Source organism: Orycteropus afer, unplaced genomic scaffold (assembly GCF_000298275.1).
Source record: "Orycteropus afer afer isolate SDZICR_OR568_19922 unplaced genomic scaffold, OryAfe1.0 scaffold00103, whole genome shotgun sequence".
In the NCBI taxonomy this organism is placed as follows: Eukaryota; Metazoa; Chordata; class Mammalia; order Tubulidentata; family Orycteropodidae; genus Orycteropus; species Orycteropus afer.
In genome coordinates, this window is record NW_006921690.1 from 4198561 (window position 1) to 4209387 (window position 10827).

The following is a 10827-nucleotide window of genomic DNA, read 5'->3' on the forward strand; positions in this document are numbered from 1 at the left end:
CTGTACTTGGTCTGTCCTAGCCATACTGCTCATCCTTGGGTTTGTCATCAATGCCACCCACCCAAATTCTGACAATCGAGACCCATCAGAACATTTGGGAAAAGTGTAACCTCCATATACGTAGATTTCTTGACACCCCCCCCCCCCGAGACAGTGGGTCTTTCTTGGATATTATTTATTAAAAATAGATTCTCTATCCCTCCCTTAGCCCTGCTAGCCAAAGGGGCCTTTCCCAGCAATTTTTTCCCAGGTTGAGTCCCATTTGAGTCCCAGGTCTCGGGGACTCAAATGTCACAGTCTACTTAAATTTAGGGCCAGCCTTTGCTGGGACAGGGGGCAGCAGGCTTGCTGGAATGAGGAGTGGATGGACAAGGTACCAGCAGATCATGCGCATGGAATAGTGGCTGCCATTGGCAATCAAGTCCATGCTTAGAGAGGCAAGGTCCATCAGCAGCTCCCTGAGTATCACCAGAAGGTGTGTTGTGCTCAAGGGCATGAGGAGGGACAATGGTTGGTGTGGTTTCTACACGTGTGGGAATGAGCCAGAACAGCTGGGCCCAGAGCAAAATATGAACTAATGGTGCCAATGGTAAGAAAGGAGAGATGGATCTGTGGCAGTGCCAGAGGAGTTTGCCCAACCCACTGAGTCCTAAGCAGACACCTCCAAAGTGACTTTGCCTTAAGTGGAGCTTAGCCCATCCAAGGAAGCAGTCATGTCCACTGACTGAATTCACGCCTGCCTTCCTGGTTTGATAGAGGCTCTGGATGCTCTTAACCATCAGGCCACCGCTAGTCCAGCCAGGGACAGTTCAGGAGGCAGGGTATCACCTAGGAGTATGCCAACTGATGGCCAACTTTATCACCACTATTTCCTCTGCTTCAGCTTCATGTCTTTTTTGTTCTTCATGTCTCTGTTTTTTTTCAACTTTTTATTCTGTTTGGGCTCTTGTTTGGCTTCCAACTTCCTCTTGTCACTGGAAAGGAGGAAAAAAAAAAAAACAGCAGTAGAAAAACAATAAAACATCTTTCAGACTACTTTGCTCTTGAGTTTGCTTTGCTTTGTCTGAAATAGTGAGGGTTTCCTCACTTACAACTCGATGGAGGAACACTGCGCCAGACATAAATAAATGTTCTCTGCACACCTGTTGGGTGGCAGGAACTGTGCTGGGTGTTGGGGGACACCACACAAAGCCTGGTCCCGCCCTCATCCCACTGAGTCCGTGGAAGAACAAATCACTCTCTTAACCTAAAATCGGAGTTCCCTTCAAAGTACTCTGTGCTCCCCTCACCCAAGACCTCCAGAAAAACTCAAGTCATCACAAAGAAAAGTCCTTTCCACCATGCCCACCACTCAGTTACCCTGGAAACCAGACACATATCCTACGGACAGTGCCTTATGCAAAGCACCGGACACCAAGGAAAATGTTGTGATGCTTTCTGATGTGCTGCTGTTTTCATTTTTCTCCCCTAAGTGAACAGAAGAAACCCAAAAGGACAGGAACTCAGGTTCCACGTCTCAGGAGGCCACTGGATTCCTTGTTCATAGATTAGCTCAGGAATCTCTCAGCGGCGGCCACATTCCTTTCCCCTTTAGAGGTTAAAGATTCTCTCCAGTAACTTTTTTTTTTCTTTGCTCTGGGAACAAAGCAAAGGAGAGGGTGAATATTTTGGTCCAGAAAACATTAACATCCCATGAGTGATAAAATTTCTCAGGGAGGAAAAGAAATAAGGCCTCAAAAAAATATTTAATGACAGCTATCAGTGATTTGGCCTCAAAAATGACAGACTTTCACATTTACTCAGGGCCTGAGGGCACATCAACTACCACACTCGCTGGTTTCCATTCAGGAAGTGCCTCACTGGCAGCAACAGTCAAATGAACAGCTGAAGAGGCCAAGCTCTGGAGAGTGTGGAACTGAGCCGTCTCTACAGCAGTTAAAACCACCACGTTCAAGGCTGTAGCCACCATGGGCCCCATGCTACATTTACCAGTCTTCAAACCACAAAACAGGACACACTGACATGGCCCTCTGTACCTCTGCAGAGCTCATCTAGGAGACGAGGTCGGCAATGATGGTGGAACTTTCAACATACTGCAGTGGCTCTGAGAGCACAGATGAGAGGATCTGAGTGGCTCTTACGGTCGCAACATGCCTTCTTACATAAATTCTTAAGGAGACCCTGTCACATTAACTATGACAATGTCAAGAACTCACCCTACCCAACCCCAAAACTAGCTATGGAAGCCTCAGCTGCAGGGGCCCAAGGACCTCTTTCCAGGGGAAGCTTCAGTGAAGGTTCCAGCCCAAGAAACCATTCTGATCCACCAATTCCCCTTTCTGCAAATAAAGAGCTTAAAGTGAAAAGTTTTCAGAGAGGGGACCCTGGGGGTGCCTGAGACCTTTCTCAGGTCTGATTTCAGAACAATTTTCATGATACTAAGACACTACCTGCCTTTCAAACATTCGTTCTCTCACAAATGTGCAGTGTTCCTGAGACTACCAGGATGTGTGATGGCACAACAGGCTGAATACAGAAGCAGACGTGCCTTTGATGAAGCCAGCCAGTAAAGGACTTGCAAATGTAAATGTAACTTGTCAGCGTAACCAGTGCCACTCTTCTCACTAAAATCCTTATGAACAACAACAAAAAGCAATGAGTCTATCACTGTTAATTCTGAATGAACGTGGTTTTTTTTTTCATTTCTCAATTTTTAATATGTGATATGGAAAATATAATAGCTATAATCTATATCAACACAAGCTTATTGGGGTCTTCAATCATTTTTAAAAGTATAAAGGAACTCTGAGAGCAAAAACTTTGAGAAGAGCTGGCTTAGAGGAAGGATGCTGCTGCTCTCAAAATGGGCTTTGAGTTGGGCAAGCTGGGTCTGCCTCCTACTGGCTGTATGATCCTGGGACAACTTACTTAACCCCTTAGAGTCTTCATTATTTCATCTTAAAGCAGTGATGGCAGCAAAACGGCCACCTTAGGGTGCTGTCCTGAGGTCCAGATGGGACAGTGCATGGAAGGCACCAGGAACATGCTCAATCAATAGAGTGTCATGGACCGTGCTCTCAAACCCACTGACAGACCCAGTGCTCCATATGCCTGGTGAGTGTGTGAAATACAGAGGTCCAGGTCTTAGTGATGCCTGACTGTGGAAGACGTGCTACAAAAGGAAAGACCAAGGGACCCTAAAAGGAAGAAACCACGACTTCTTTCAAACCTTTGGCTCCACTCCTCCTTCCTATAAAGCTGCGTCAGAGAAGCCCAGAAGCCAGAGGCCCCTCTGGCAGATGTACGGTACACTTGAGGCTCTCACCTTTTCAGGCTGACGATGGCGGCATTCTGCCCAGCTTTGTTCAAAACTTCATTCCACTCTTCATCATCCCCACGGATTATGTATCTAAAAAAAAGAAGGGAACTATCAGAGTCTGCTTGAAAGAAAAATGACTGTTTAAAAGAAACACAGTAATAACAACATTGTCATCAGACACTTCTTGCCATGAAAGCCTGGGAGCTGTGTCAGCGTTCAAAGAGCAAAGAGAAGGGGTACAGGCTGTCGGAGGGGCTGAGAGAGACATAGCTCAGCTCCAGGTCACAGGCCAGAGATTTCAGGGCAGCAACAGGACAGCCAGTAGGAGTACAAGAGGACAGCTGTGCACAGAGGCAGTAACCACCCATCAAAGCAGCCTCCAGCACCTCCCAGCTCCTTGCTCACAGCCACCTCCAGGCAATTTGCCCACATGCCCCCTGAATCAAGCTCTGCCTTGCCCTTTTTGATTTAGTAGCCCTGACAAGTCAAGATTTGAAAGCTGCAAAGCTGAAGGTGGACATTAGAGCCTACTGCCCCAACCCGGGGCCTCCTCAGACACCACCAAGCTGTCGCTATGACCCAGCGGAAAGAGGCTCAGAGGCCACTGATCCTGGAGTTGTAGTCGTAACAACCCATAGGGCTGGGGGTACAGAGATGGTTCAGTCAGGGTTTTGGTTTTTGTATTGTCTGACAATAGACTTCTTTCTTCAAACAAATTCACATGCAAAAGCCAAATATGGAAAAATGAACCTCAAAAGTAGATACCCATTCAATCAGCACCCCCTTCCTTGAGGAACTCCTAAGGCAAGAGAGTGGAACCCTAGTGATTTTGGGAACACAGTTTGAAAATCAAAGTGGCAGAGCTGATCTTTCCAATTCTGGGGAAACCAAACCCTCTAAGATTATGCAAAAAGTGAACTAGAACATTTTTAGCTGTTAGCGCTTCTAAAAGCAAACCCGTGAAGCACAGCTTTCAGGAAACCCAGGATGTGCATCATAAGAAAGTTGCAGACAGACGCTGAAGCCAAGGCAAAGCAGTGAAGGGAGGGGCCTTACTGAGAAAGGTCCATGTTCTTCAGCTTTCCCACTTCTTTCCTATGTTTCTCCTGGAACTCCTTTGCTGCTTCATCCTATAGGACCCCATTGACAAGAGTAAGTCAGAGTCAGACAATGAAGCAAAATAGAAAAAAGTGAAAGTGTGGGAGGCTTCAGAATATAACAATGACAATGAAACGTGCAGTTTACCCTCAAAACCATTATAAACCAAGCCAGTTGCCATCCAGTTGCTTCTGACTCATGGTGACCCATGTGCCAGGAGAACTGTGCTGCACAGTTCTTAATGGCTGTGACCTTTGGGGAGCACATAGCCAGGCCTTTCTTCCAAAGCACCTCTGGATGGATTCAAACTACCAACCTTGTGCTTAGTGGTTGAGCAAGGTTAACCATCTGTACTGCCCAGGAACTCTATTAAAATCATTATTAAGGAGTTCTTAGTATTTTAAAGTATACATGCACATGAAAGACACACTTGGAAAAGTCTAAAAGGACAGACAAGACTGACAACAGTAGATGCTAGGTGGCCTGCACTCACACAATCAGTTGGAGGCCTTAAGTATGCATGGGCCACACAGGGCAGGGGACAGAGAACATGCATTGACGTCCCAAGAGCAAGATACTCACTTAGACCTACGAACAATACTCAGCTCCATCCATGCAGAGGACAGACTGTACACGCAAACCAAGACCAATGGAGGGGCCCACAGAGGCCTGTGGCAGGAACATACCAGGTCATCACTCAGGCTCTTCATTGTTGGCTCCATAACCACATCCTTCACGGCCACCATCTGCTCCTCGATGGCCTTTTCTTGCACTTCACTAAACACCTACAAAAGACAGTGACCAAGAAGCAGAAGATGAAGGAGCAGCAGGGACCCAGTGCCTCCTTGCAGAGTTCATTTGCCCTCTTAAATGGAAGTGTGCATTCTAAAAATACAAAGCAATTCTCTATGTCATCCACATGATGTCTACATGAGTGCACACATTCAAAGCAAAAGAATACACACAGACTGGACATATATAGCAAGTTCCTAACAGTGGGTGCCTCTGGAAGGGGACAAAGAACATTACTGATACTGCTGAAGTCCCCTATTCTGGGGGGATGTGCATGCGTGTGAAGATCAGAAACAAGAATGGCCTAATGTTAACATCTGTTCACCTCCAGGGTAGTTTATTGTATTATTTAAAACAGGCAGAAGTTACCTTCACGACTTTGCGGATGATCCGGTTGAAAAGTCCCATCAGCTGGCCCGATGGCAGGTCGATCTCCTTTTCCAGCTGGTCCACAGACTTATGCTGCAGGCCAATCCCCAACAGGAGAGCCTGGAGGATGAGAACCTGCTGTAGCAGCCACCAGGATGACCCTCCCATTAAAGTGGCAGCAAAACCATTAGTCTCTTGTGACCAGTTATCTGGTATAAAGCATCAGCTGGCACTGCCTACTATGCAATCGGTTCTGCTACCCTGTTACTGAAAACACCACTTCCCAAGATCCATGAACTTCACCTCCTGGGAAACAGCTGTTTCACAATGACACTGAAGGTTCAGGGTGTCTCTGGACCTATGCTGAAGGATCAGCTAAGTACCAAGGCCACATGTAGGGTGGAAAGAATATGGAGTCAAGCTGCACCTCTTCCACTCGCTAATGGTGCGACTAGACACACAAATCGACTTCAGAGCCCAGGTTTCCTTATCTGGGTAAAAGGGGAAGACCACTACCCACCTATCACAACTGTCAGGAATTAAACACAGCACAGAATTACAAAAAGCACCCCCTCTAACCAACCTCCACAAACACTAGCTTCTCTGTTCCTCCACGTGAGCACCAGGTAACCTACCGACTGGGCAGCAGACAGGGACAGGTCCCCCAGCTGGTTCAGGAAATACATCCGAGCAATGGCTGGGATCATGTCCATGATGAGATGATAGTCCACCATGTTCCGTGAATACATCTCCAGCCTTTTCAGATCATAGGGGAGGAAGAGTGCTTCCAGCTCCCCCTGGCTTAGAGCTGCACACATAACAAACACAGGTTAATCTGACACCCCTAGGGTCTGACAGGAGGCATTAGATAGTACATTTAACAGCCGCTCATATGGCACCTTAAAAACTACCTTTCCATTGGGCATTCAGCCAAAGGAGGGCAGGATTGGAGCATCTCAAAGGGCCTACCCAGTGATATGACAACCCTGCCCCAACAGCACATTGCCCCTTCCCTGTCAGCTCTGGGCACACAGGGCAAGGGAGTTCCCACACCAACACATAGAGCAGACCAAAGACAGGCTCCCCATGCTTGGCTCCGAGGAACACACGACACTCTTTTCCCACTACGCCACTTCTCCTCAGGACCTATCTGCCAGGGACTGCACATGCTCTACAGAGCTCAAAAACACAGATTTCCCACCAAAGTGTAACTGGAAACACAAGCGCATACACACGCACACACAGCAAAAGCAAGAAACCCACACTGCTAATAATGACAATCCCTAACACCCTTGTTTGTATTTAAACATTCAAACAAAACGTATATGCCCAAGCCACTTCTATGTGTTGGCCACAGAAAGCTGGCAGCATGTTCTTACTACAATTTCATAGGTGACAAAATTGAGCCTCAGAGAAATTCATTGAGTTAGTGACCCAAGATCACAAGATTTAAACCAGGTTCCAAAATAATGATCTCTATGAACTTATTTAAAATCTCAAATTGAGTTCAAATGTGGCAAATCCCATCCCCCAAGATTTGTTATGAAGGTGAGAGGCAATGTGTGTGACAGCGCACCCAGGGCCAGGCCTCAGACCTCAGACCTAGAAGGGGCCTGATAAGCAGGATGGGGACAGTGAACCAGGTCCAGCACTCTGCCTAGAACACTAAGCCTGCCTTTCACACAACCAAGCCATTACCAAGACCTCCACTTCAGGTCCCAGCAGGCTCACCTGGCTGGGCTGGTTTCCCAATGTTCTTGTTCTGAATGATGTTCAGAGCTAGTGGAGGAGAGAAGGTGCTGAACTGGTAAGACAGCAAGGCCAGGAACCGCCTTCGGAAATCTGTGGGTAGAACCATGCAGAGTTAGCATCTAGAGACCACGTCCAGCAACCACGTCACCCACTCCTCCTTCACCTTTCCAAAAGGCTGAGAGCCAGACTCCCTGGTCAGTCTCATCCTCTTCAGTCAGTGTCTTGAGCATGATGCATGAGTGTTCTCCGGTCAGGTCGTTCTGGGAAACACACATTCCCGATTGGCACCAAAATCCCCCTCTATGAAAGCTCACACAGGAGGGAAGGGCAAGTGTATGGAGAAGGCAGGCTCAGGCTCCCCCTGCCTCCCCTCACTTGATGGGAGACGCACCCTTTCCAAAGGCACTTGGCATACCCATCTGGAGCCTAGGTTAGGGACAACAGAGATCAGCGAAGCCAGAGACATGAAAAGAGCAGGAAGGGGCTGTCTCCAAGGTCGCTGGGGGCAACCTATATGTGCTAACAGGCTGCGTACACTACCGAGGAGGCTGCTGTTTGCAGCCATTGCACACCGGCCCCCACAGGGAAGGAGGACAGACGGCTTAACTAGCTGCAGAGAGATGTACTCTTTCACAGCAGAGCCCCCATCGTCACACTCTCACACTGGCTCACTTCCGACCCTGGGGTTTTCAAAGACCACCCTGTCCTGCAGATTCCTTAAAGGTACCACAGAAATGCCACATAGCTGCTCCCATCTTCAGGGCAGGACTTTTGTCCTGGACCCATGGAAGGAGCCAACATATACCCAACTCTGGCCACTTCTCTCCATCTTCACTTCTTCCATCCCAGCTCAAGACACCGTAGCTTCTCTCAGCCAAGCTCCTCAAACCATGCCCATTCTCTCCAGCAGCCACAGGGTCCCTCCTGTGAGCCCCTACCTGCTTCTCTGCCCTTGCCCTGAGCCACCACTCCCCTTCTGAAAGAGTCCTCTCCACACTGGCCTTTTGGTTCCTTCAACTCACCCAGTTCATTTCCACCTCAGGTCCTTACACATGCTGCCCCCCCAGGGCTCTCACACGGCTGGTTCATTCTAATCACCCATGATGTGCTTTGAAACGCCTCCCCCTCAGAAGCTTGAACTCTTTATCTATTACGATTTTCATGGTTTTTTCTTCATGGCACATATTGCTATCTGAATATTTATGTTCACGTTTTTGTTGCATGTTTCTACCCAACAGAAAATGAACTTCAGGGCCTATCTCACACACCGCCTGATGCTCTGCAGATGCTCAATGTTTTGTTTTTAATAACGTGAGAGGCAGGTAACTCTTACCTTCCTTCAATAATCCTCTGTGGACTGTCATCCCCACATAAATATCTTTATCACTCCCTTCAGATATCAACCAGCCTGCACAGTTGCTCTCCTTGCCTAAATCTCCTTTTTCACAAACTCAAGGGCAGCCCCAGGTCTCAACATCCCAGAATCTAATGAACAAGTGCATGTGGATGTTATTACTCTGTAATCAAGCACAAAGCCCAGCACACACCAGCATGCCCTGCAGTTATAGAACACACGTGTGATCGTATGGTCTTCCCGTGAGGATGGGTGTTTGGGTATCCATCAGAATAAGCATCTTCAGAGGCACAGGAACCACACCTGCTCAGAGCAGTGCAGGAGGAAGACACCAGAGATCTATGGCAGGACAGACCTGTCACTAGCACTAACCCAACACCCGCTCCTCTGCAGACACTTCACTCACCGGAGTCTGTCTCAAATACACAGGAACAAATCCAGCACGTTTCCAGAACCTGCAAAGATGCTCACAGAGTAAATCACCACATGTGCACTGGAGGAGGGGCAGACAGGTGAAAATGACAAGGTCAAGAGCAACAGAGAGTCAAGAGACAGCTGATAGAGACACTGGCTGGAAAGGGGGTGGTGCCAGGGGGAGAAGGATCTCCAAGCACCTACTTGAGCAGCCTGGGAGTCAGGCCATAGGAAACACCCAGGTAGTCCAGGTGCTCAGCAGGCCTCTCATGCAACTTGAGGAGTAAGGGAGGCAGGTCCTTCCGCGGAGTGATGACCTCTTCCAACAAGCTGACAGTCTGGGAAATGCCAGGGAGAGAACATAGTGCACTCAGCCCCGAGAGAGGATGGTTAGTGACAATCTCAAGCACCCCTGCTACACCAGGCTCTGAACTACACATGACAAAAACCAAGTGGTTTCTCGATTTGTTGGCTCAAAATGTGAGTCAAGATCCCTGGGTGGTGCAGTTTGCCCTTTTGTAACCAAAACACTGGCAGCTGGAACCCACCCAGGAGCACCCTAGGGGAAGTAGGTCTGGTGATCCACACTCATCAAGATTACAGCCAAAAAGACCCTATAAGGCAGTTTTACTCTACAACACATGAATCTTCCAAGTCACAAATCAACAACCAAACTGGAGGTTCTGGTAAGATGGCAGACTAGGCAGAAAGACTGCACAGACCCTCTTCAACAAAGAAAAGGAAACCAACTAACACAGACACAGAAGATAATCCTGGACCCCTGAGCCTTGAAGTGAAGGATATAGAAGTGGACTAAACCCCAACGAGGAGAAGAATTTGCATGAAAATACCAAAAAAGAAGACAAAGGGAGCTGCGGTCAGGCAGCGATCCTGAGCAATCATGACAGCACGGCACAGACAGCTTGGAGAGTGCCAAGTGGTGGTAGGACCTAAGAATTAACCTAAAACTCAGCTCTGCTAGCCAGGGTCCGCACAGAGGACTGCTCTGGTGGCTGGGGAATAAATGGAGAAGGCGAAGAGAAAGGCAGGCTGAGCTGTGGACTTGTGCCTGTCCAGAGGACATGGCCATTTTGAATGTTTACAATCGGCTTGACCATTTTGGATAATTAAAGAGACAGCTCACTTGCAGATTCCAGGGGCTTAAATAGGTTCTGCTTGCCAGCAACCCAAGGACACTCCGGACTTGCACGACTGAAGGTGCGACATTCCTCTTGTTACTCTTATACCCCACAGCCGCTTGGTGAACGAAGGTGCGTCCATCCCCCACTCCCACCCATCTTCTGGGCCCGCAGGAACACCATCCCAGTCTGTGTGCTCAGACGGAGCTGGGGTGCCCTGACCTTTCCTCCACCGATTTTTTTCTTTTATTTATTTATTGGCTTTCTTTCCTCTGGTGTTTAGTTTGCCTGTATTTGTCTATTTTAAAACTACTATTATTATTAATACTTTTGTCCTTTTTACTATTATTTTTTATTCTTCCCTCCTCAGGTCCTAGTTTTCAGTTTTTTTTCTTTTCCCTGTTCCTGGTTGAAAAACATTTTTTTTTTTTTCATTTAATTTCTTTTTTCTCCCTTTTTTCTTGTGGTTAACCCCATTCCTTGTTTTTCTTTCTCCATTTTTCAAATATTTTCTTCATTATTCTCCTTCTCTACCTTTTTTCTCTTAGTGCCCTATCCCCCGATACTGCAGGTTTTCTTGTTTTTTTCTT

At 47.6% G+C, this 10827-nt stretch overlaps 1 protein-coding gene and 1 non-coding gene across 2 annotated transcripts in view; both read right to left on the reverse strand.

Moving 5' to 3' along the window:
- Positions 1-865: 865 nt before the first annotated feature.
- Positions 866-10827, reverse strand: part of NAT10 (N-acetyltransferase 10) — a 39312-nt gene continuing 29350 nt past the window's right edge. Inside the window, exons 20-29 of the mRNA XM_042781306.1 lie at positions 9303-9436; positions 9091-9139; positions 7494-7590; positions 7310-7420; positions 6214-6386; positions 5579-5698; positions 5104-5202; positions 4376-4449; positions 3326-3409; positions 866-974 (exon numbers count right to left, since the gene is read on the reverse strand). Of these exons, the coding sequence (XP_042637240.1) occupies positions 866-974; positions 3326-3409; positions 4376-4449; positions 5104-5202; positions 5579-5698; positions 6214-6386; positions 7310-7420; positions 7494-7590; positions 9091-9139; positions 9303-9436 (1050 nt within the window). The remainder of the gene's footprint in view (positions 975-3325; positions 3410-4375; positions 4450-5103; positions 5203-5578; positions 5699-6213; positions 6387-7309; positions 7421-7493; positions 7591-9090; positions 9140-9302; positions 9437-10827) is intronic.
- Positions 7813-7946, reverse strand: LOC122150199. Its single transcript, XR_006163535.1, has one exon. It is a non-coding gene; the product is annotated as a small nucleolar RNA SNORA70 (small nucleolar RNA).